The sequence below is a fragment of the Pyrgilauda ruficollis genome, unplaced genomic scaffold (genome assembly GCF_017590135.1).
Source record: "Pyrgilauda ruficollis isolate IOZ18807 unplaced genomic scaffold, ASM1759013v1 scaffold23, whole genome shotgun sequence".
Lineage (NCBI taxonomy): Eukaryota > Metazoa > Chordata > Aves > Passeriformes > Passeridae > Pyrgilauda > Pyrgilauda ruficollis.
In genome coordinates, this window is record NW_024522539.1 from 13653646 (window position 1) to 13679129 (window position 25484).

The following is a 25484-nucleotide window of genomic DNA, read 5'->3' on the forward strand; positions in this document are numbered from 1 at the left end:
GAAGCCAATGCTCGTAGTCAAGCAGGGATTTATTGAACTAAGATTTGCTTATTTCCAAGGTTTTTAATATTCCACTTTGTTTTAAACAAAAGTGATGTTTGATTAGTGATACCTGCAAGAGAATTTGTATTCTTTCTGAGGTATTCTGCCCCAAATGAATGGATCCTACTTACTGAGGTCCACTCTGTCCTGATCTGCCACTCGCTGCAGATCTTGAGCTGGCAGGTGCTGGTGGTGTCAGGCTTCTCCAGGTGCTGGCAGCGGTACTGCTGCACTGTCAGCGTGCGGTTGGCGTAGATCTGCCGGCACAGGATCTGCCGGTGCTGCATTCCCAGCCCGCAGGTTTTGCTGCACTCAGACCACTCTCCTATATCCCAGCTGAAGTGAAAAAAAAAAAAAAAAAAAAAGGATATCTTTGTTCCACAAAGAATTCTCTAACACTGATCTTCACAGAACTGGAATGACATGATTCTTATGCTGGTCCAGAATCCTATAAAATCCTTCAGTCTCCGTGTGTGCAGCGAAACCTTAGGAGGCATCATCACACACTTGTCTACACAGGCTTCCTGCAGAGGCTGGCAATTATGAGCATGGATACAGACTGCACAATTCATGGTCTCAAGACATATTACAAATGTTACTTTAGCCTGTAACAGTTGCTTGGTTTTTAAAAGAATGTGTCTATAAAATATATCACTGCTCTAATGACACCTCCCGAAAGTTTTAAGGTGTGCTGCATAAAATTTTTCTGCACAAAGGCTCTAAAAAAGACAACAACACAAAAATCATGAAATGCATCCAGGCATTCATTCATCAGTAAAACTGAAATAGTAGATGATAAGCAATGAACAAATAGAATTAACTCTAGAGACTGAAAAAAATCTCTAAATAGATCCTTCTCCAAAAGAACGATCCAAAATTTCACTGTATTTATTTAGTCACCTTTATATAAATATGTCATTTTCAATTTTTTCTTCACAAGCATGAAGACAGGCACACACCTAAAGGAAAGTATCTAAACTGTTTTACACATTTGATTTCAGAACTCTTGCGGACAGCAAGCAAAATCTCTGCATTTAAATATTTACATTTCTTTGTTTATACTCTTGATATTATCCTGAATGACTATGAGTCGTTAGAATGGAAAAGGTGAGGAAAATGCTTTTGATGAGAGAAGCCATCTCCAGGTAAATGACTTCAGAAGTTCCTGAGTATCTAATATGCACTAGGAAATTGCTCATCAGAGACATCTCTGAGCCTGTAAGGGCACTTACATCATTAGAAACTTCCCTGGGATAAGGAATGACCACTTGCTGCTCAGAAGAGAACTGAAGAGTATAACCACAAGAGAGATGGAAAATTGACCTAAAACAAAGTTGCTCTAATGGCAATTGGGTTTAACCCTTTTCTCTTCTTGGGATACACCCTGGATGAATTGTCCTTTTGGTTGTTTTTTAGATTTTTATTTATATTTTTAATTTTTCAGTGTTTCAAACAAGTGCTCAGCCAATAGCAGTTCACAGTCTCCCGACTATGTGTGATTCAGAAGGAAACCACACTTGACTGTGCTGGAAACATGGACCACCACCTCAGGACTCAGTCTTGGAGCCAAAGAACTGCTCAGTTCAGGGAAGGCAGGTGAACGTACAAAGAGGCTGTTGTGAGCTCTATCTCATCTTTAAATAATGGAAGTATGGCCACTATAGCACACTGATCCCATGTGGAGTGACACAACCTGCAGAGCCTCTTCTTTGCACAGGAATATGCAGAAGTCTCTCACTTGAAAAAAGTGCACCCACAGAGACCACAAAGAGAGTGTCTGCCTGAACAATCACACACATTTTGAGAAACTGCTATACCTACTAGTTTCCAAGTTCCCTTTTGTATACTCTGCATGCTACTGCCCTCTGTGAAGGGGAAGAAGGTCACCAACAATTATGGAAAAAAAATCCACTACAATTTACAACACAAGTGCATTGTATTTAGAAAGTCAAACTACTTTTCTACTTGGAATAGCCTCCTTCATGTGCAAGATGTCAATGATATTGGCTTATTTCACTTGACTTAAGTTACAGTATCTTACAAAGCAGGGCATGGGAAGAGGTTGCAGGCCTCCTCTTCTGGAATGGGTTTGGTGCTGCTGTCACAGTAACCCTCGGGTACCTCCTCGTGAGTGATTCTGTTGACGCAGTGGAAAATTGGGTACTGTGATCCTGGAATTAAACAGTCAATTAGGTAAAGAATTGCAAAACACTCTGCAGCATTAAGAGCAGCATCCAACATTGATACAGAAAGGAAAAGCGTAACCTGACAACAGAAAATACAGACAAAGGTTTTATCCAAAATTTCCAAATGTAAGAGCTGACAGGATGTGGTAGCAGTTTCTGCTCTGTCCAAATTCCAGCATATCTATTTGTTCAGTCATCTTAAATGGAAATCCAGGACAAGAGATGATGGCAGTTCTCATGGGAAGCATTTTCACTTTGTAAAAAGATAACAGTCTTTTTCCAAGCCAAAGTTTTACAAACATGCTTTGAAATCTCAGGTTTTCATCAAAACTGTTCATTTAGTCTCTCTTTTCTTTAGATAACACAAAAATAACTTATTTTCTCTTCTTGCAACTTGGAATTTCCTAAGGTCATTTAACTTTGGTGGATCTTCAAAAAATAATTAAAACCCGTCATCTGTATTTCTGCATGAAGAAATAAAGTAGAAGAAAATGGAAAACATAGAGGAAAGAAAAAAGCAGAAAATGTCCTATACTGAATGATGCAAAATGAAAACAAAGCCTTAAATAGTACAGATTTTTTTCCCTGATTTTTCCACTCCTTTCTTTGTCAGCCTATATAACCCAGTTTGGCTTGAAATGCCTTAGGGCCATCAGAGAGTCAGGGGCATCTCACAGCAAGATCACAAAAAATGTTCATACAGTCTCAATAGTCTCAGGACCAACTCTCAAGATCCAGTTTCTTTTGAATTTAACTTAATCAGAACATGCACACATTCTTCATATAATGGGAAAAGAGACACTTATTTCTGGCAGCTCTGCTGCTAAATTTCATGGAGTAAATAGGAGGCTGAAATTATTTTTTTTTAATTTTAATTTTTTTTTCTTAAGTCCTACAGTTTTGCTATCTTCATTTTGACTCAGATTTCATTAATACCACTGCCAAGAGTGACCAGATCTCTGCAGAAAGAACAAGAACCATGTGTCAATGTTGATGAAGGCCACGGCATACACAACTAAGATTTCTATAATGGAAAGGAAGAATACATTTATCCTGATGTGTTCCTGCAACTGCACCTGATTACCTGATTTAGATACTGAAATTCACCTTGAATATAGGAATTCAGTCACTCAGTAGTTGATACAGACTGATTGCTGCTAGCCAATAATCAGACACAATTATGGATTCTGCCTGCATGACTTGTAGTAAAAGCACAGGGCGCTTAAATGCCAACTAAAATATTTTTCTCCACAGAAGGGCTGACTTAAGGAAGTCTGAATTTAACTGGTAGTATTTTAGCTCTAGTACTTTTGCAGTAATTTCTCCAAGGAGTTTTCTTTTTTTTTTTTTAACTGAGAAGCAGTTTTGATTGCTATCAATATTGCTGGATTTTTTTCAGCTCTGTAGCTATAACATGCACACCCATCTGGCCTTGAACCAAATTTACAAAGTGTCCTCTCAAACTAATTAAGAAGCAAATGTTCTACACGTATATGAACTGGTGACAGTCAGCTGAGCTCCCACACGGGTACATGTTTATTTTAAACCTCTGCAGTTTTATGGTATGGTGGTGGGTGGCTATGCACAGTACAAAAGATTTCACTTTTACCATCACAAAAACTTATTCTTCCAAGTAATTGCTTGTGTTCTGCATTATTGAATCTGTGGTCACTGTGAATGTCTGGCAGCAAAACTTAATCTCTGCAGTATATGCAAGCAGTGCATGCACCACTTCCAAAAGCTCACCAGGCCCTTTCCATCCCCTTTCCTTCCCACTTCTTCCCTGTTAAAACCTCAGATTTCTGTAGTCACATCAGTGCTGCTCCAGCAACATCCAATGAGACAAAGATATGTCTGATGAAATGCCTGTGAAACCTTCCCATGAAGATCAGAAAACTGTTGACAAAAACACAAAAAGCATGGTGGGTGTATCTGACAAAGCTGGAGAGGCAAAAGGGGTAAAGAATGCCAAAGAATGTTGAGGAAAGCAGCTGTGTATCAAGGGCATGGGAGAGAGCAGCTTGCCATAAATGCTGAAATATCTCCTTTCAGAGGCAAATGTCATATTTTTCCTTGTAATTTCTATGTTTTCCATTTCTAATTTTGCTGGTTTTACTGATTTAAATATAAGCACAGGTAATAGTAGTGACGTGACTTTTGGTTGTAAGAGAACAGAAAACAGCAGGTCTAACAAGGTTTTGTGCACACACAAAGCACTCACCTTTCCCACATGTAGTAGTGCACTCAGTTTTTCCAACCTGTTTCCAGTTGTGTTCCCGGTTTTGTCTCGGTGGTTGCATAGCAGGCACCTGGTTTTCTGGCTGATGAGAAGGAAATCTTCCTGGCTGAATAACTGGAAAAGTTCCAGCTGACTGTCCAGTGAGAATGTCTGTCTCTCTATGCAAATCCTCATCCTCATGACTTGTACTTTCTGGCATTCCTAACTGACCATTCAGTGGCTCCCCTGATGATGGACAATAACAGAAAAGTAAAATAATGAGCCTATTAGTCTATGTTATGATTCTCTAATAATTAGAACTGGAGAATCACTAAACTTGGAAGCAGCTTTAATCTGCTATGTAGAGACTGCCTAATAGTGACCTGCAAAGATTGTGTTGTTTTAAACAAAGATAACTAAGACTTAGCCAGCAAGTACATTAAAAACTAAAAACTGAAGAATCTCTGAAGACAACGTAGAGTTAATGCACCCAGTGTCAAAATTTCCCAAAGCACTTTTGTTTTGTTCCATGCTCTGCATTCTGTGCCTCCCCATGTCACAGCACAGCTGCTCCTCATTATGAACATACCAAACACTCAGAAATTTGTCAAAGCAAGTCACGAACATTAAAGTGAGGACCAAATTCACTTGCGAAGTTTCTCCTGTCCTTCAGAACTTCCTGGGTGTACACACAGCACACACCCACAGCTCAGGCAGGAGCTGCCCAGATTCTAGCTTGGGAAGAGAACACTGTTCTGTTTGATCCTTTCCAGTTGCAAGAGGAAAGGGGAACTGTGCAGGGTTGTTTTAAATTATCTCAGAAAGAAAAACACTGAAAATAAAGATCATGTTCTATTTAATTTCTGAGACATGGTTACAACATTCCTACTCAAAGTAGTAATTATCCCAGCTAAAACATAATAAACTCTGCCAGTTTTAATTCACTGAAGTTTTACCAAATCAATGGTGAGTTCCCATTCAACATGCAGGGTGAAATTATGGGCCTCTCCCACATCAATGACAGCATTTACACTAATTCATTGGTATGAATTTCTCCATTAGCTTATTAAGTAACAAAAAGTGTTTGATAAAAGGAAATGGTGGCATTTTACCTGGCCTCCTGTGAGCAAGCAACTGAGGACTAATGACATTGTCTCCTGGAATGATATATTCATAATGTATACCAGGGTTAGGCTGCTGATGAATCATCTAAAAAGAAAACCAATCATACATTGAGTTCTTGCACTTGTTATGTTATTAATACTTAAATATCAACTTGAACTGATCAGCTATATAACACTATTTATCACTGGTTGGGATAGAAGCAATGGTTAATGACTGTCTCCAAAAAATGCAAAAAGAAAAAAATCCAAGTTACTGTTTGCAAAGAAGAAAATGCAAGTTCCTGTGTTTGCAAATTGAGCTAGCTTTTGATGGAAGAGGAACTGTTTGTCTAAGTCTTCTTTGAAAAACCTAAGAGTGCCATGCTTGTGGCCAAGGTGTGCTGTGGGCTGTGCCAGCCACGGCCTCCCCCCTCAGCAACAGGAGCAGCAGAGGCTCACACCAGGCCTCAGCAGCAGAAGAGATGGTCCTAAGGTCATCAAAACACTCTCAGATAGCAGGAACTTGACAGATGCCTGAGGAAACAAAAGCAAAGAAGAAACAAAGCAGAAAAAAACAAACCACCACAACCCCCAACCCTACACATGCAGCCTACTGCACTTTTAGAGGTTCCCCAGTGGCTCCAGGAGACATCTGCAGACAGCACACACACACACACTGCTCCGTGCCAGCTGCTCCTTCCAGCACCTGCAGCTCCCTCAGCACCCCCTGGAGCCCCAGCAACCCACCAGCTCAAACTGGGGCTGTCCTGCTGCCCTGCCCAGGAGCACTGCTCAGCAAAGATCAGGGAGCAGATCCCAAAGGCCCATGGACCTGGTGCAGCAGCTGAAGATCACCCACAGCTCTCCTGCATCCTTGCACACTCATCTTCAACTGAACGAAGATGCCTTACAGCAAACCACAATTCCATCAATGTGTTCTTTATGAAACACAGGCAGGAACCACAAGGTTTTCTCCTTTAAAGGTGAAAATGAAGCTCAGGGTTTTCAGAATGCTGCTGCACAAGCCCACGAGAGCCGACAGGAGCATGACTCTGACAGTCACTGTTACACTGGCTGTGCAGCTGGGTATAACAGGACCTGAGAAAGATATGACTTTAGGACAGCTTTTATAAACTGTTAGCAGCACACTCCACTCCCACCTGCATTCTACTGCACTGCTGCTCTGAGCCCGAGCACACCCACACTACAAATGCAGGGGTATCATGAGCTGCTGGTTTCAGCACTTTAGCCCTGATTACTTCAGTATTGCTAATACTGACACTTGTGCTTTAGCTTGAACTCTGTGGGGATTAGTCTGATAGAAGCCTCAGACTATACTCAAAGTACCTTTTAAAACCAAACCAAATCAAACCACAACACAAAGAAACAAAAACCCAAAACAACAAACCCACAAGCAAACACCAGAGCTACCTCTGGCTTTTTGATTCTCACCAATGAACCTCATGGTTTCATGGACGCAGAAGTAAAACGTCCTGCTATCCTAATGGCACAGTGACCCAGCAGAGGACAACTTACGCTTCAAGGCTTCACTAAATTCACATCTATTAATACCAACTAGAGATTTAGACTTCTGTTTTAACTATGTCAAAATCACTCTTTCCTTGCCAAATATAATAGCTGTTCCTCTAAATGCTGTCCCCCAGAGAGTATTCACTTTTCTGAACCATTTAATAATGCACTGCCTGCAGTATTTTTTTTGTAAGGTTGGGTCCTTCCAATGTCACTTTCTTATCCAACAAATACACCCTCTTTGTGGTCCTGAGAGAAGCAAGAACTGTGAAGTAACTTCAGCAGTAGAGTACACTTCCCCTTCCAGAAGCAGGACCCTGTTCTTTAGACGGTTCCAGGAACAACTTCCCAGTGGTTCCCATGTGATGGTTTTTCCATCATATTTCTCAAAACAACTGAAAGGCATATTTCAGACAGAACTTAACTGATGAAGTACCTAATTACTATACTGTTCCAGCTTTCCTGCAGGAAAATACCTGAAATGATAGAACAGTTTTGCTTTGACTTAGTGGACCTAAGTCTTTGTAGCAATGTATACTTCACTCTTGGACAGAACTTGCATCTCTTTTTCTTGTTACTTATAATCTCTCGTAAATGAGAAAGCTTTTCACTTTATATTTCAGAGTGGAAGAAAGATAGCATGATCTCAGAAATACAGAACAGAAAGCCAACTGGAGTTCCCATATGCAAATCTCTTCATTTTTCTACACACAGCATAAAGATCATGAGTATGGGTGACAGGAGAATTACATGACTCAGGCACTGTAAGATGAAGTCTAAAAAAAGACATCTGTATCTGCTTGGCTACACATTTCAAACCTGGGAGAGAGGCTGTGTCATACTGAGCACTGATTTTCTTGCATCTAGCACTATTCACCTTTATCTTCCCACAGTATATTAAAATAAATTATCATTTTATACTGAATTGTAGTATTCCTCCTATCAACCAGAAACATCTCTGGTGAGAGTCCTGTCAAATCAGAAGTGGCAATCCACAGCAGCAGCCACAGAGCAAAGCTGGTAAAGCTACACCCATCATAGCAGCTTTCTTACAATCCCTAACCCTAAACGAAAACATTACAATATCAAACATCAAAACAAACATCAAACAACATCAAAAATTAAGGCTTTTTTATTATATTACTTTGGAAATATCTGTTTAATCCATTTCCTAACCCATTTCTCTCTGGGTCATTACATACCAGGCATTAATTGGCTGAAAATAAAAATTCAGGGCCAAGACTCAACTTGCAAACCCTGTAACCTCACAAAATCACAAACATCTGAAAAAGAGAGTCTGCCTTGCACAGTTTAGGAGCCCAATTGTTTATTTTTCCAGGTTTTTCCCTGTCATTCATTACAATCAATTGGAAAAGAAGTTTGGATCAGTCGGACTTGAGGATCTTAGAGGTCTTTTTCAACCTTAATGATTCTTGTGTTAGCATAATTATTACATTGATATATTAGACACCATATAGCAGATGGGGAATAACTTTGCCAACATCTAACTTTTCCCAGCTTAGTAATCAGGGTAGTTACTATTAATTTTTCTATGAAATTATCCAGCACATTCACTTTTCTACCTCACATTGCACTCAAGGACAAAAAAGCCTGTATGAAAGAATGATATATTCAGTTAATCCATTTTTTTCAAGAAATGAATTTTACTGTGTGGGAGTGTACAATCTCAGAACACACCATTTATCTTGGAAGAAGTTGTAATCAATTCCAGTTATGTTTTTTATTTCAGTATGATGAAATAAAAAACCCATCCCATCTGAAGTAAAAAGCTTTCTCAATATTTCTCCCTCTTAGACATAATTTTCTTCTGTCTTCCTTTCTGAAACAGCCATTTTCTATGGTCTCACATCACAGCTTTATATCCTACATTCTATATGTTTATATATATTTACTTGTTTCTTTTAAAGGAAACTGAGATGGTGAGAGGCCTTGTCTGGCTTAAGTATTTGCTTCTTCACTACAGAATTAAACTATACCAAATTTGTTTCAATAGGAAAGTATCCAGAAAAAAATCCAGTTCACAAAAGAAATGCCTTGAACATTTGTATGCCTTATTTCTACTTTACTGAGCAAGCTCAATTGATTTTACTGGATCAGTTAACTCTGAGAGAAAAAGGCTTGATGTAGATTTCCTATGATCTGGAGCAAAATGGATACCACAGCAAACAAATATAAAATATCAAAACTAACATTTCAAAATTAAAGCAACAAAGTGTTGGTACTGAACACCATTTCAGTGTTGCACGTTAACAATGAACTGAACAATTTCCTTTCCATCAGGAAGAATACTTAAAAACTAACTCACATAGACATCAAGGACTTCATTTGTTGGCCCATCAGCCAGGAAGGACTCCCCTGCGGTGCTGGAGATCTCGTTGGGGCGTCTGTAGGTGAACATGGTGCCACCGCCCTCGTACCTGCCCGGGCGATCGATGGCCCAGTTGCCGTTGATGATGGAGCGTCCCGAGCGGCTCCGCAGGGCTGCAGGGGGACACAAACACAAGCGTTTGGTCAGAGGAGAGCCCCTTCCCACGCTGCTGCCCCATCAGTCCCCCACAGAACAGCCTCGGGTATTCCCCATGCCAGGGAACAGAGCTGGTGAAAGAACAGTTATATTAGTAGTTGTGGGGAAAAAAACTCAACAAAACAAACACAAACCAATCTTAGAAAATTGTGTCTCAACATTTCGTATGTTTATGCTGCAGGAAAAGAAAGAAAAATCAAAGACAGCTTGGAAACCTTTTTCAACAGTTTCTCCCAGGTGGCAACGTGACTCTCAGCCAGCCAGCAGCACACACAACACACATGGATGCCAAGGAAGTGGTTTTCCTGCACTTTCTTCCTATTGCATGGACTATTTTGTGATTCAGGCAGAACAAAGCACAGAGTCAGACACAGAAAACCAGTGCATTACACAATGTAGAAGGACCAAACAATGTAGGGGCATATGAGTACCCTGAGCTGCCAAATGTTCCTGTTATTCTTCATTAAGCTCTTTGGCTGGTCCTTCCACTTCCTTTTCAGAACAAGATTTTTTTTGTCAGAACATCTGTAGAGTCCTGACCTGCAGCACTGCTTGGAGTGCTGAGCATTCTGAAAATGCCTGTAGGATTTCTTGCATAAAGAAAGTGACTTGCAAATCAGATACTAGCCCGGGATTGATAAAATATGGACTCAATGTCGCACTAGGCAGTGCCTTCCCTTTGTTATGACAGGCTAGTCAGTGCCTTGGTGACATAGGAGCCTCTGTTCCTTCTCATTCCTACTTTATCTGTCTATGTGACTATAATTTTCAGTCCTTAAGGTCAGAAACTCCTGCCTCATATATGCATAATTTATGCAATATTACAGTTGCATTATTTAAAAAAAAAATGAGGCTGAAACCCTATCAGACATTGCTTAAGTACACAGGAATGACACAACCCTTTCTCTAAAGGCTCTACTCACAGATTTTCAATTTTATTACAAAATAATTTGCTTTTAAATAAAAATTTTAAAAGAGACAATAAAATCTAGTAATACCCTTGGCTGTATCTTGCTTGGTAATTTAATTTTTATAATCCAAATTCAAGGTACAAGCTTTGAACTTAAAAAAATCTAGGGTCAAGGACCCAGTTATTCCAATTTGCTTCTTCTTCACCCTGTCTCAAGAACAGTGACACTCAGTTCAAATGCTCTCAACATTATACACAACTATTTATGCTACTAGGAAAAACTTACATGCATGGCCTAAATGATGGCAAATTAAATTTATGCTACTAATTCCAAAGTAATACACATTAGAGACAAAACTTTTATTTTTTGTACAGATTCCAGACATGTGAATTAACTTAACTAATCAATAGAAGCAGTCTTTTGCTTTGCTGCAGGACTCAGAACAGAATGTCCCATGAGAAGGGACAGAGACACTCCCTTGTCTTGCTAGGTTGTAAAATTCAAAATATTTTGACTTGGAGGGGTTGCTGCTGACTACCCAACTATTTATAATTTGCTTAATTATTGATGAAGTATTTTTGTAAAAGCAAAAACGCCAACGAATATAATGGCTTTGGACCAGACCCTGTAAATGTAATCACACATTTTGAACTTTAATTTTACTTAATGTTACATGCTTATTTTCCCAAGAGCTGCCATACATCCACTTGCTTCCTAGGTCTCATTTACTGACATGCCAACAAAACAATCTCTATACTGTGGACATTACTTGAAAAATATTTTATGTGATATCAGCCATGGAAATGGCTTCATCACTCCTCATATCATGCTCAGAGGAAAAATTACAGCTCAAAAAATATTGCATACAGGTTATATAGGAAATCCAGTCACACTATTTGCTATTTATTTGATCTTTACATTTTTTACTTTTTAATTCAATCAACTATGGATTAAAAACTTCTGCAAAATGTATTGGAGACTGATTTTACATTGGTTTATTAAAGTGGAACACTTCCTTAACTTTATGATCTGAGTATTTTTTCTTAGATTGATGCTAAACAAATAAGATAAATGAATCATCAAGAGCTCAAGAAAAAAAAGCGAGCTGGCTAAGACTAGATTGTTATTAATAATGAAGCTGTAGAAAGATGGCTGTCTGAAAAACTGAGTACACATTAAACTTTCATTTCAAATCCATCATATGACACATTTGAAAGAGGCCTCTCCAGAAAAAGGGAAAATGTGCCTCTTTTATGTTTTGATCACTCTGCATCCACCACCTCAAGTCTGCCCCCTGAAGAACTTTTATGGTGCTAATATTTTTAGCCAAAGCATGAAAGATTATGAGAAGCTTTACCATTAAGTCCTCATGAGGAATTCCTCATACATACTGTAGCTCATTTAATCTATCTTTCATCTCGGAAATGGCTTTTAACTAAAACTGTGTTGTTTACAGTGGCCTTCAAGAATGTTTTGCACTAGTGATATGGAGTATTTCAGGACACAATTCTGATTAACTTCTCCATATTAGCAGTTTGATATATATTTTAAGTGTCTTGCTGAATGACTCCTATTTTTCTAACCATATCTGAAGAGAAATATTTTAGGTGTGGGTGTAGTACCTCACTATTTACAGAACATTTTCACCCAAAATAGGCACAGTACCAATAATGAAATGAAACTTCCTAAATCTGGCAACAGCACTAACATGCAGAGCAGTACAGTGTATTTTTCTGTCCTAAGGCTTTTCTGTCTGGGAGAACAGTGTCCTAAGTCCTACTTAATTGCTTTACAAGCCCTATTAAGGCTGTAGACAGACAGAATTGAAGTTCTTTCCCACACACATGAAGTGTCTCCCATTTGGTCCCGACCCACAGAGAGTGAAGCAGGGAGCAGCTCCTCTCTCTGGGAAGGGCTGCAGCCTTGCAGCTGTGGCCAGTGGGAATCAGGAATCCAGGTCAAGGCTTGGCTGCTGGAGTCAATGGCAAATGTCTCACTGGTGATTTAATCCAGGGAGTCTGGACAAGCTGCAGATGCGCTCAAGGTGCGAGTCAAAGATTGAAAAGACATCATAAAATGTTCTTTGATAAAGGTCCTCAACAAAGGCACTTCCAACAGGTGAGTGGGTGAGAGGGATGGGGCTCTGAGGCTGCATTTGCATTGCAGCTGCCAATCAAAAACCAAAATATCTTACGGGCAAAATGCAGCATCTTTCTTATTTTTAAACCATAAGCACAATTTTTACTTGACCCATCATATTTGAAGAATTTTCCTTGTATTTTTTAAACAAGCTTTTCAAGATTTAATCCTGCTGCTGTTAGCTGAATTAAAGAATGTCTTGGCCATACTAGCTTTCTAGAGAAACAACACTTTCCCAGCACCTTTAAAGAAAGTGCCCAGATACAGCTGCAGTAAATACTCAGACTACTTCTGAGTAACCACATTGATGAAAGAAGTGAAAGAAACATGCAACTTCTCCTGTTTATCTCTCCTGCACAAAAACATATTATATGGAGCTTTCAGAGACAAATCTAAAATATTCACATAGTGCATTATAAAAATCAGTGCAGGGAGGTGCATCCTGTATGACTAAACCCCAGAGATAGCCTTTGGTGACATCTCCTGTGAGGTTAAGTCAGCTGGCTTCATGGTACAAACCATGAGGAATGTAACAGGAAGAGAAACTTGGAAGGGAGGGGTTTGTTGGGAAAGTGCAGCAAATGAAAAAGTCCAGAAAGTGGAAAAGTGCAGCAAATGCACTGAGAGCTGGCCTTTAACTCTGAGCAGCCATACCCACAGCCTGCTGCCCAGCTGCCACACCAGTGCAACTGCTAAAACCAGTGGCCACTTCTGAATGCACACAGATTGTAAAACCCTCTTCTCCAAAAGGATGTGAGGATAACCTCAGACATTAAAAAAAAAACTCAAAAAATTCCAAAAAAATTATTCAGTATCACAAAACACAGCCTGCCTGCATGCCTGTCAGTCTTGCAGGATGGAATACACAATACCTCTTAAGTCACTAAAGAGGAAGTACATGGACCACAGTCTAGAGATACTCCAAGTCACAGCACACAGCTTCTAGGCTACTTAGAATCCCTCTGCATAACAAGGAAAGAGCCAAATGCCTAGAAACTCAATATGAAGCAGTTTTAAAATAATGAAATATTCATTAGTTCAAGTGTATTCTCTGAAAAAACTCCTTTCCAGAAGCATAAATATTTGCTGATTATTAGAACACACCTTAGTTACAGAATGCTCAGGAGAAATTTGGCACACTTCTCATGAACTGAATTAGCTATTATTTGCCTCTGAATTTTTCCGTTCGAACTTCTATTGAGGTCATGTCAAAGCTCCCACAGGACCCTGATCTTAATTCAAGAAATATGAGTAGGGCTAAGATCTCATGATCAGCAAGAGTCAAATGATTTTAACAATCTGATCCTACAAACCCCTTATTTCAGAGCCAATAGAGGATATCAGAAAAAGCTCAGCAGTTCCCTTACTGGCCCTCAATTAGGATCAGATTGTATAAATCCAAACCCAGTGTCTCTGCAGCTTGGACACCTTTAGCTCTTGCACTGTATTTAGTTTCTTCACTGGTAACCAAGACAGGGTAGGGGTACAGATCTGTAACAAAAATGGGGCATCTTCTAACTGTGCATAGCTGAGGCAAACTGTTGATGAACTGCCAACCATTTTGGAAGTTCAAAGCCATTACTGGTCACTTTAACTGGGTCAGGAAGGACATGGACCAGAGAGTGGGACTCTCCACTAAGAAATGCTCTGTGGCCTTACATAATCCTAATGCAAACCGGTATTTTCTAATACAAACGTTAAGACAAAAACCCCCTGAGCATGCCTCCACTATTCCTCAATCCAGGAAGGACCAGAAACAAACATAACACAAAAGCATATGTCTCAGCATGTGCTTCTAAGATCCTGAAACCAGGTGTAAATTGGTGTAAATGGTAAATGGTATTTCCATTTCTTTTCCAAAGCCTAGGAATCAGAATTCCTGCACAAGGATTCAAATTTTAGGGACTTATTCATGTATGGATCTGCAAAGCACCTGAAATTTTGGTTGCCTGCCTTTCTATACAATTACACCATAATACAGACACCTATTCTTACAAATATTTCTTATTTTTTCACCTAGAAGAAACTTCAAAATCTGCTTTTCAGAAATCCAACAAACAACTTTGCTTACAGTGTTCAATAGCTTGGACATAATGTCATTTTGTAAAGGTACTGTTGCATTTATCCATGAACTGAGTAGTTGTCATAACATTGCAAATTAAATATGACACATAGCATTTACTGCTAGCATTAGCATTCAAGCAATTGCTTAAATATTTTTATAGTAGGCATTAGACAGAAGTACCAGATTCCCAACACTATTACAAGGAAATGATAATTCAAGTATACTATTATTTCCAAGGAAAGGTTTGCAAAGTTTTCTTTGTTATCTAAAATATTAACAGTAGAACTTTAGGTCAACAGCATAAGCCTGCTCAATAAGTTATTTAGATATTCTCCTTAGGGAGCTATCATATAAAAGAAATCCTGCTTTTAAAGGGGAGTAAATTTGAAACAGTGAATTTCATTAAATCAATTTTGCCAAGTCTGTCCTGAGGTTCCAATTTGGCAGGTTTTATCCCCCCACTATGACAGTGTTAAAAAAAAAGCAAGTACAAGAGATTCTTATTCTTTTGCCTTAGGTCTAACTAAGTGGTGTTTCAGTTTTGAGAAAGCAGGCATCTTCTGGGTGCACTTCCTAATGATTATGAGAGCAGGAAATCCCACTGTTGCTTTTAAAAGATTCCTGATTTTTTTTTTTACCTGCAAAAAGAAAATTTATTTATTTGCTCAAACACAATTGTTTTGCAGTTAATCACTGCAAACAGAAATGCTCCTTTTCTGCACGGCAGCAAAGTCATTTTCCATTTCAGAGGAACCACTGAGCTACTGCTTCCTCAATTTCCTCAGAGAAAAGCTCCCACTTCCCCCAGTTGTGCCTGATTCTTTTTGTGCTTGACTCCAAAAGCCCTGCTGATGCATCAGCTCAAGGAAAATCCTGGGGCAGCATAGCAGAGCAGACAATTAACTACTGATGCAAATAAGCATTATAGGCTTCGAGAAAAAAGCCAGATTTGCCCTATAGCTGTACAGTCTGTTCAGGCCCAGATGCTACAGCAGGTTTGCAATCTCTATGGCTTCAGTAAAACCTCCAAAGGAAGAGCAGAGTCAATGTGCACGGTACCAAATCTTGAGCTTCTGTCAGGAGAGGATGCAGGATTTCCCCATGTTTTTTAGCAGTCTTCCCTGATAGGTATTAGCAATAGCCAATGAAACAAAACCACATTAGTTAGTTTAGGCTTCCTCTTCTGTCTTTTTGGTGAGATGAGAAGCAAAATTTGATTATAAATCTCTGATTACAGCATTCTCACTCTGCGACTTCTGAGACTTGGCACACGAGGTACTGCAAAATACACACACAGATATATGACCTGACATTTGCAAAATGTGATCATATGGCATTTACTGTGCTTCAGTGTCACTGCTGCTCTCCCACACATCATCCTCAATCCCAGTGGGAAGCAGTGTGCAACACAGACCTTTGGAAAACCCATATAAACAGTAGTGCTACTCAAGCAGGGAATGTTCTGCATCCTATTACCCAGCTGCTACACTAAGACTGCAAAGCTGTGTCTGTGTACAGCCTGGAGCTTTGGAAATAGGGAGCTCATGAAGCCGATTTGATGATGCAAGTAAAAATATTCACCCAAGCAGAATTTCAGCATTTTGTTAATTCTTGCACTGCAAGGCTTAAGCACTCCTTATGAATTGCATCTTGAGTTTAATTTTCAGTTTTCTTCCTATTACTGTTTCCCTTCTTTAAAATTACTCTAATAAAATGCCTTTTCCCATTTTCCAAGCAGGTGTTCTTGAGTGACTGATGACTTTTAATATTAATATTCTTAAGTACAAAACTAATAACACTTACATGATTTCAAGGCTTTCCATGGGGAGTAAGTTATGCCAAGGCAGTAATTCTGAATGTTCAGATATGGCTCTAAATAGCAGAGAATTAGGGAACACTAAAGAGTATGCTTACCCAGCTCATAGAATTAGTTTCTAAAAGCATTTATTGGAGGCCATATGAACATTTACCAGGAAAGTAAACAAAGGAATAAGAGGAAACAACAGAGATTAAGTTAATCTTTAGGCTAGTGCTGTGTTTCTGAGGTCTCTAGCACAAAAATAAACCTGCCTAGGCCACTTTAGCATGACAGGCTTTATGAAAGCCAGGGAAGTGTTAAAGCATTAATGGTCTGTGCTATTCATGACATATGCAAATACTGGCACTGCATCTCAATAACCACCACAATTAAATATGCAACAACCCAGTTCTTCATCAAGGGTACTTCAATTCCTACTTTGTATCAAAGTATGGACTGCAATGAGTAAAGAACTCCGGTTGGAAATGCCATCACTGCTGAACAATTCCTGCATTTTATGAGTCATGTATCACAGCCCCCTATACTGGGGGGAAGCACAAGACAAGCTATCAGAAGGCCAGCACAACATTTGTTGAAGATAAGAATCATTCCAACAAAATCTGAAAATGAGCAGATTCCATTATTCTGAGAATGACCTAACCTAAAAGGACTTACACAATTAATATACACAATGATAGTGCATGATAAGAATTATGAACTTTCCATTTATTTCTACCTAGCCATTTTCTATAATTATATATCTTAAATACATTTTATTAAGTATGATTAAAATAATCTATAAAAACCTCTCTCTTCTAACTAGAACAAAAATTTCCCTTGAGTTGAAAGGGTAGCAGTGGTTGACTAAATTCCCAGCTCCACTAAAGTCTATGTAAATTTTCTGCTGTTTAGTTGTATGTAATTTTACTGTTGCCATAAAAATACTGAAGAGGAAGGACAGAAGGACTGGCACAAAAATAGACTGAGAGGAATAAAACATGAAGAGAAGGGCAGCACCAAACCCCAGACAACAAGACTAAGAATGATACATGTCCTATATCTGTAACTGTTAAATGTATAGCCTATTGCATATTTACAATTTTGTTTTGGGAAATGCAGCACCTCAAAGGGAACTCCTACGGTTCAGAAGACTCTAGAAATTAATCAGTAGAGTCTAACTCAAAATTATGGGCTTTTCTAAATACAGAAATTCAAAATCCCTTTTCCCATTCTTATTTATACATCCTTAATTTCTTTCTGTAAAGAAGACAAGACATAACTGAGGTTATAGTTTCTAAGTGGCAGTCTCAGAACACCAGCTCTTATAGGGCATAAATTAGAATTTTTGTCTAAGCCCAGTGAAAAAGCAGGGCTTGGATTCTTAGGTTTATTTCCTACCCTATGTCAGTAACATCAGGAAATAGCATCCACTGGCAAGAGCTGTAAATCAAGGATTTAGAAATAACAAACAACATTCGGGACTGGTAGTCTCCAACAGGTATCCATTTCCAATGTAGCATGTGATATTTTAGCCATGCAGCTCCAGCTGAACCTGCAGATGAGAGGATTTGTCTTAGTTACATTATTTCAGTTAGAATCTGGTTCTTGTATTTCAGGAGTTGATCGGACTGGCTGCTAATGGCTCTGACCATGATAGCTGAGCCTTCTGGCACAGTTCAACCGCTATTAGTGACCCCAGCACAGAAACTCAGCACACATTTGGCAAAAGTCCTTTGGGTAGATAAATGCAATTGAATTATCTTCTAATCTAGACACGACTTCAGTCAGAAGGGCCAGATTAGTGAAATGCACATGTGTAAATACCCCACTTTTTTCTCCAGCTGGCATAACAAAAAGTGGTTTGTACCTCCTTGCACTCCTGTCAACTGCCAAGAATTGGATGATTGTATGACAGCTAAACTAAACCAGCAGATTGTGACATCTCTGCAGAAAAGAGCACTCTATCTCACAAGAATTAAAAGCTGAAGTAGAAACTGCTTCTTTTGTTTGCTAAATAGCTTTTGTTCCTTGCTATGAAAAACTGGAGCTAACGAATACTCCTAAGCTGTTTTGAATTTCAAGTGGAATTTCTCAAGAATTTTGGATGCTCTGTGTGGTAAAGTCAAACACTGTAACTCAAAACACACAGACTGAGCTGCAAAGCACTGCTGGGTCCCCTAGCTGAGACACGGCTTGCTCTGGCCCTGTGCCGAGTACTGCTGCTCTCTGCCACAGACACTGAAGTCCCAGGTACACTCAGGTCTGTGTGAATGCTGACACCAGCACGGAGGAGAAATCTGACATGGTTTTCCTGTCCTGGCAGCAGGGTGGAGCAGGAGCCAGGGCCCAGCAGTGCTTGGACCAGGGGAGATCGGGGCACAGAGACTCGAGGGCAAACACAGACCAGACCATGGGTGGGAGAAGATGGGCTTTGATTAATTTAGAGGCCTTCAGGGTAAGATACAGGTGCTTTGATTAATTCAGTGTCCATTACAGTAAGAATACAGGCCCAAACTAAAGCAGACAGGCTGCCCATGCTCAGCACTAAAAAAATCATCCAGTTCTTCACTCATTCTCTCTTCCAATAAAAGTTGATAACAGCATGTAAACCTTGGTATTTCACTTAAAACAACAATCATTTATTACAGATCCTCTGGAGTATTTGGCTCCTAGTGAAGAAAAATGACACAGACACTTGTGAGAGGTTGTCTCCATTTACCTGAGTACACTCTGCCAGAATAGGAAATCTGGCACAAGAAGCTGGGTGGTCAGAGGAAAGCTGGAAATTCAGCATTGGCATCACTTTCTCAGGCATTATCTTCTGACTATAAAGGTTTGGAGCAGTATCACTCATATTATTGTTTATGTCAGTCCACACATTTAAATATAAAAAAGATGTTCTGGGATGGAACTGATTTGACGTTTCTTTGACAAAGCTATCAAACCATGTGAAACACACAACTGATAGCTGGAGGTAAGCCCAGAAATCTACAGACATGACAAAACCAGAAATCATCACATTTTATTGATGACTTTTATAGCTCCAAAGAATATGACTGAAATATTTCACAAAAAGTAGTACAGGATCATTCCAAATACAGAAAGCATTTCAGAGTATCACATCTCATTCTATTGCTGTTATTTATTCCCAAGCTACCTATTAAGCTAATGAAAAAAAATTTCTCTAATCAAACTACTCACAGAAACATAGGAAAAAATTATGGGTTTGCAAGGTGTGAGTCTAACCTCAGATCATCAGATAAGTCTGGCTAATTAATGGCAGTATTTTGTCTGCAGCACAGATGAAACAGTGCAGTCCAGACTCCAAATAGACAATAGGAGAAAATGAGTTAAGTATAACTAGTACAAACAATGTAATTATTTTGCCATCAGGAACTGAGTTTAAGTTTTCCCAAGCATATGTGGGAAATAATATATTAATAAAAAGAAAGTTTATGTCTTCTTTTAGCAAGAAGTAATTTGTTTTCTTCCCCCCTACAGTGTGCAAGCAGATCACTTGCAAACAGTTCTGAAGACAGTTGCTCCTAATTCTCAAGTTTGATCTTCTAGACCTTCTGCATCAGTCCCACAGGTCTCCTGAACAATACACTGTACAGGGATTGTTATATACATTGGTCTCAAACTACGAAACATGACTGAAATAAATTTATCATTCTGAACATTAAATATTCAACATTTCAGAAGCAAGTTTCTAATATCTCCTTTACAATTTCACCTTAGAAAAAAAATCCTTATCTTTCTGTCTTTGATTAAGTCTTATAAAAGTTTCATAAGCTCTACCTTTTCCCTTTAATAGGATATCTCCAGTACCACTTTTTCAGAACCATAAAAAAGTGATTAAATACAGCCTTAAGTTTTGCTTAAACCAAAATTCATATACTCCATCATATATTTTTTCTGCATTTGAGAAAGCATTTTTACACTGTTTACATTAATAGCGAATTTAATTTTTTGTGAAAGTACATCCAGCACACGCAGTTTCATATTTAGCTGGGAACATTTTTTCCATGATTGAGATAAATAAGCAAGCCTTTTTATGAATGCTGTCTATGAGTGAAGAGCCTTTTAAATATCCACCCTTCCCAAAGTAATTTAAACTAGCTTCCTGTTATAAACACACACTAAACAATTACTGCAATGTAACACACGTGTCTAGGAAATACTTGATGCTACTGAATGATAGCACAGATTCTTAACCAATGGTACAAAGTCTTCAACTTTACATGACCTATTTCAATATGACTCAAGCAAAACCAGGAGTTTTATCAGGGAGGGTAAATAGAAAGAAATTCACCTTTTAAATCGAGGTTTTTGTGGTATAGACCACAATGACTGCCATAATTTCAAGTGGTTACACTCACAGGCCACTGCCAAGTCACAAATCAAAGCCCTGATGTTTCTATGCACATTGTATTCCAGCGACAGGACCTCGGAGAGCCCCTCCCAGAGCCTAACACATGCACAGGGCAGGCTGCTCCTCCTTGGGGGGCTCAGCTGTTTATCTGCACACCCTGGGATCCTGTGGGACAGGCCATGGCTTGGGAGAAACTGCTTTGCTGCACTGTAATATCTGCTGAACAACTGTGCGTGGCCTTTGCTTAATTACAGCTGTTAAACTGGAAGCACACACTGCAGCCTCCACTCCACCTCCTACTCCTGACTCAGGAAACACTGAAATGGTCTCATTGCTGACCATAGAAAAGCTTTTGGAGAGAAAAAAGCCAAAGAGAATCAACTGTATAAACTTCAGCAAGGCTTTGGGATCCTTTAGAGGTTAGACATGAAGAATGCAACTGGTTTGTGCACAGCACAGTAGGCTGGGACTAACTGCCAAGGCTTGCAGAGCTTGGGTAGTTATTATAAAACATAAAGCAACTGAACTGCAGATACAGTCACTCAGTAAAGCTGCTGAGTCACCTATATTTTAAAAAATGCATAAGGTAAGTTTGAACAAATTAACTGAACTTAAAAAGTCTGTATCAGAGACTATTATTACCAGTTCAAGTAATGAGCAATCCCCAGATACTTCCTTGATGGTTTTATACAGATATAAATCCAGGTTAAATTAAAGGACATATTGGTAGAGTGAGTCTTTATTTGAATGAGTTTTGGTATTTGCCTTTATACTGCCTTTTACTTAGCATCTTCTTTCCTTTGCTTCCTCCAACATTTTCTTTTCCATTTACCTTTTTTGTTTGTTTCTATACTAGCTGCCTAAAAAAACCTCTAACCTGAAACACAAACCCTGCCCACCTCACCCAAAGAAGCCATAATCAGCTGATCCAACAATGTCTCTTCCATTCAAGCCAGTAAAGTCATCACATGCATCTGTACTGAGGTTCTCTTCTGCTCAAAGAATCCGCCAAAACACAACCCCCCAACCAAACATCCAAAAATAAACAAAACCAACAAAAAAAAAACAACAAAAGGGTTCAATTCCTTTCTCAAATACGAATGTAAACACACTGTTTCTTTCCACTTCTAAAGCAACATGAACAGAAAGACTGTAGGGCTTTGTAACACCTTTTTTCAGTTATCACCATCCGGAATAGATGGCTGCTGGTGCTGCAGCAGACTGAGCTCAGGGTTAACCACACAGGGACAAGGCTTCTTCATCACTCTCAGCCAGGAGCAGGGCAGGAAGCTCAGCACTTTGTCCAGCAACTAATGCTGGAAACAGCATGAGCTCTTCAAGGCACTGATCAATAATGGTTTCTAATGCTTACTTAAGGAGAGTAGGAATAATAAAGCAGCAGAAAAAGGGGAACACATAATTGGATTAAATGTGTAAAGAATGAAGACCTTCTATACCTGCTGCACAAAAGCAGCAGTCTTTTAATTGGTGTTAGTGCACACAAACAAACAGACCAAGAGCCACCACCACATCCGTGTTAAAAAGTGTTCAGACCCCAGCATTACTGCTGCACTCTGAGGGGCGCCCTCTGCCACCCTGGCTGCCACTGACTGAAAAAGACAGCGTGTTACTGCAGGCTCACCTTTATGCAACATAGAAAACGTAGCAGATCACGAATTTATCAAGAGCTCTTCTCCATCTCAGAGGCTCATTTCTGCCTACACTAAATAGGAAGATGCTACAAACCTGACAGAGTGCAAGCGCTCATTTAAACTGGCAGACTAAAATGCTACTCATAGTCTAGCATAGTATTTATCAGTCTTTTAATCAATCACTGTTTCAATGTTTCCAAGTTCCCAACCCATTCAATTAACAGCTATTTTACTTCCAAATTAAACATCATGCTTGTATTATCTTAAAGGACCAAAAATTCTAAGGAAAATATCTGACCATGAAATGTGAACTAGATATTAAAGGTCTTTCTGGACAATACTGACATGCATTGATTCCAAGTCCAACGAGTTTCAACAGTGCACATTTTTTCATTTATAATCCTATCAAAAATCCACACAGCAACTTCAGCTTTTAACAGCATTTCCTCATTAACTTCAGTGAAGACAGAAACAAACCCCACCCTAAATACCAAAGTACAAAATGGTTCCCTTTACTTACTGTCAGATACAGTTTAGGATAATGGTCATTTGAGAGATAAAGGAATTTTCAGTAATCCAGTGGAGAGATAAAATATTTGTCATTTCCATACTAAATTATATCCACAAATACTGATAACTTTGTTTTCTTTTGTTTTTCTTTTCCATTCATTTAAGATGTCTTTCTCTTGACTCTCACACAAAATCTATTCCATCTGTTTCCAAGTGCATCTTCATTTTAGGTAATACTCCCATTATGATGACTAGGTTTTAAAGCTTTTTATTCACATCAGGTCCTATATACACTGCTTTGCTTCCCAAGCAAAGAGCCAGGCCCTTCAGCTGGCCTGTGGAAGCCCAGGCCCAAGGAAATCAATGGCACCATTGTAATTTGGGAGCTGCACAGGATCTGCCCCTGCTTGTTTAACAGCAGCTTTTTTACATCCACAAGCACGAATGCATAAAAGTCTGCTGAAAGTTCAAAAGTACTTTTCATTTTCGTGCCCTGCTTTTCAAACACTTTTAAAGTTATTTGGGCAGTTGAAAAAAAAAAAACCCAAAACAAATAATTTTTTCCAGCTAGGCTGCAGAAATGTTCAGTACAGTAGGAGTGCTTGATGGGCATTTCCAGGCTGCTCCTTACCCTTCTCACAGGATTGTGAGGATCCAATTAATTAATGTCAGAAAAGCACTTTGAAGATAAGAAGCACTTTCTGTCATGATTTTCTCAAAGAACCAAGGAGCTTTTGTTTCGAAAGCCAAATTCTGGATGGAGACATGAAATACAAACCCACACACCGGTGGATTTCAGCAGAAAACACCACTAAGAGAAGGTAAAGAAGGGCAGCGTTGCACAGGATAAGTTTTAGTCACTGTTCCCACTTTCCCTCTGGAACTACTCACCATGCTGAATGGATTTTAAGCCCTAAACAGCTACACTGCTTTTCATGATTAATTTTAAGAGGCGGTGTCTTGAAATATTTCTGGAATATTTTAATGATCTACTGAAGTCTAGGAGCCTTTCAAAGACTGGGAAACCTGGGCAGCTCTGCTCCTGCTCACGGGCACTGAATGCTAAAGCATGCAGGAGATGAAAGCTCTGGCCTGATATTGCATTCCCTCAGAAGATCATTTCTAGTCCATGGATATGGACTCTGTGAAAGCTGGATCATCATGCCAGCCAAGAGGCTCTAAATAAACATTTAATTCCATTCTGTCATTTCAGCTGAGGATGCCAACAAGCAGCACCTTTGGTTGCACCTCACTTTCATCTTTGACTTGAAACCCAGTGCTTTGTAAAAGATGACTGTAATTTATCAGATGTACAACATGCCAAAACAGAACCTGGACTCCACTAACTCAGACCAATTACACACATTACAATTAACATTAAACATTTGCTTGAAAAACCTGACTTATAGAGTGTGTTTTGAACATTTTAAGATGTCAGAGTCAGCACTTATGCAGACCTAGTGAATTCCACTACTACATTATTCTGCACAATTAGTGAGAGAAGATTCCCCCTTGCAAGGGGTGGCACTGAACTGCCTTAGAAGGAGAGCAGAACCAGAGGTAAGAACTGCAACTCAGAAATTAAAGGCTTTTTCACAGTTTTCAAGGGAAGAAAGTCACAGGATGGTTGTTTTACACTGGAGGAGAGAAGAAAAAGCCCAGGTAGGTGGGAATTCAGAACAGATACCAATTCCTGATAAAAACAAAATCCAACAGGAATTTGACTTCACATAAACAATGCTGTACCAATGTTAGGACCACAGCAACAGATGACTCACATATGAGCAGATGCCATAATCTGATCATATCAATTCACAGTTGAGTGTAAATTCATTCTACCTCTAAGACAGGTTGCAAATTCAAACACAGTAAATAAAAAATGACACAATTCAACCAAGTGGAAAGAAAACAGCATTACTAATGCTGTTTTAATGACATCCATTACTAATGACACCAATTTAATTTCATTTTCAGGAAAATCTGCATTTCAGATGCATACACAAAATACAGTAAAGAAACACTAAAAATTGTATAACATCACTGTGTAATCAAGTCTATTTGCTTTGTCACAGTATTCCTGTGTTCTAACATGCAGCACTCTGAGGTTTAGATTTTCATACCTTACAATCTGACAGACAGCTTATTAACAATTTAATACTAAGCAGAATTGAGGGTCTCTACAGAGTACTCCCCAGCACCTACAGAATTAAAGCCACTGGAGATGCATATAACTAATTAAAAAGATTAGCTTCATTCCAAAATGCCTGATTTGGGTTAGACCTCATAGGTATCCTAACCATGCTATCATTGTTTTCTGCTTAAAACAAGTGATGAAGCTAAAAGACTGAAAAAAGCCTTCATCAACTCACCTCCAGGAAAGTGTCAAATTTCTATTGCTACATCTGCATTA

General features: G+C 39.1%; 1 protein-coding gene across 3 annotated transcripts in view; it reads right to left on the reverse strand.

Moving 5' to 3' along the window:
* THSD4 (thrombospondin type 1 domain containing 4) overlaps nucleotides 1-25484 on the reverse strand; it is a 242419-nt gene that overhangs the window by 19577 nt on the left and 197358 nt on the right. For all 3 annotated transcript variants that reach the window (XM_041468994.1, XM_041468993.1, XM_041468996.1), the window contains 5 exons: nucleotides 9406-9581; nucleotides 5559-5655; nucleotides 4450-4692; nucleotides 2084-2213; nucleotides 174-378 (listed from right to left, as the gene is read on the reverse strand). In XM_041468994.1, the coding sequence (XP_041324928.1) occupies nucleotides 174-378; nucleotides 2084-2213; nucleotides 4450-4692; nucleotides 5559-5655; nucleotides 9406-9581 (851 nt within the window). The remainder of the gene's footprint in view (nucleotides 1-173; nucleotides 379-2083; nucleotides 2214-4449; nucleotides 4693-5558; nucleotides 5656-9405; nucleotides 9582-25484) is intronic.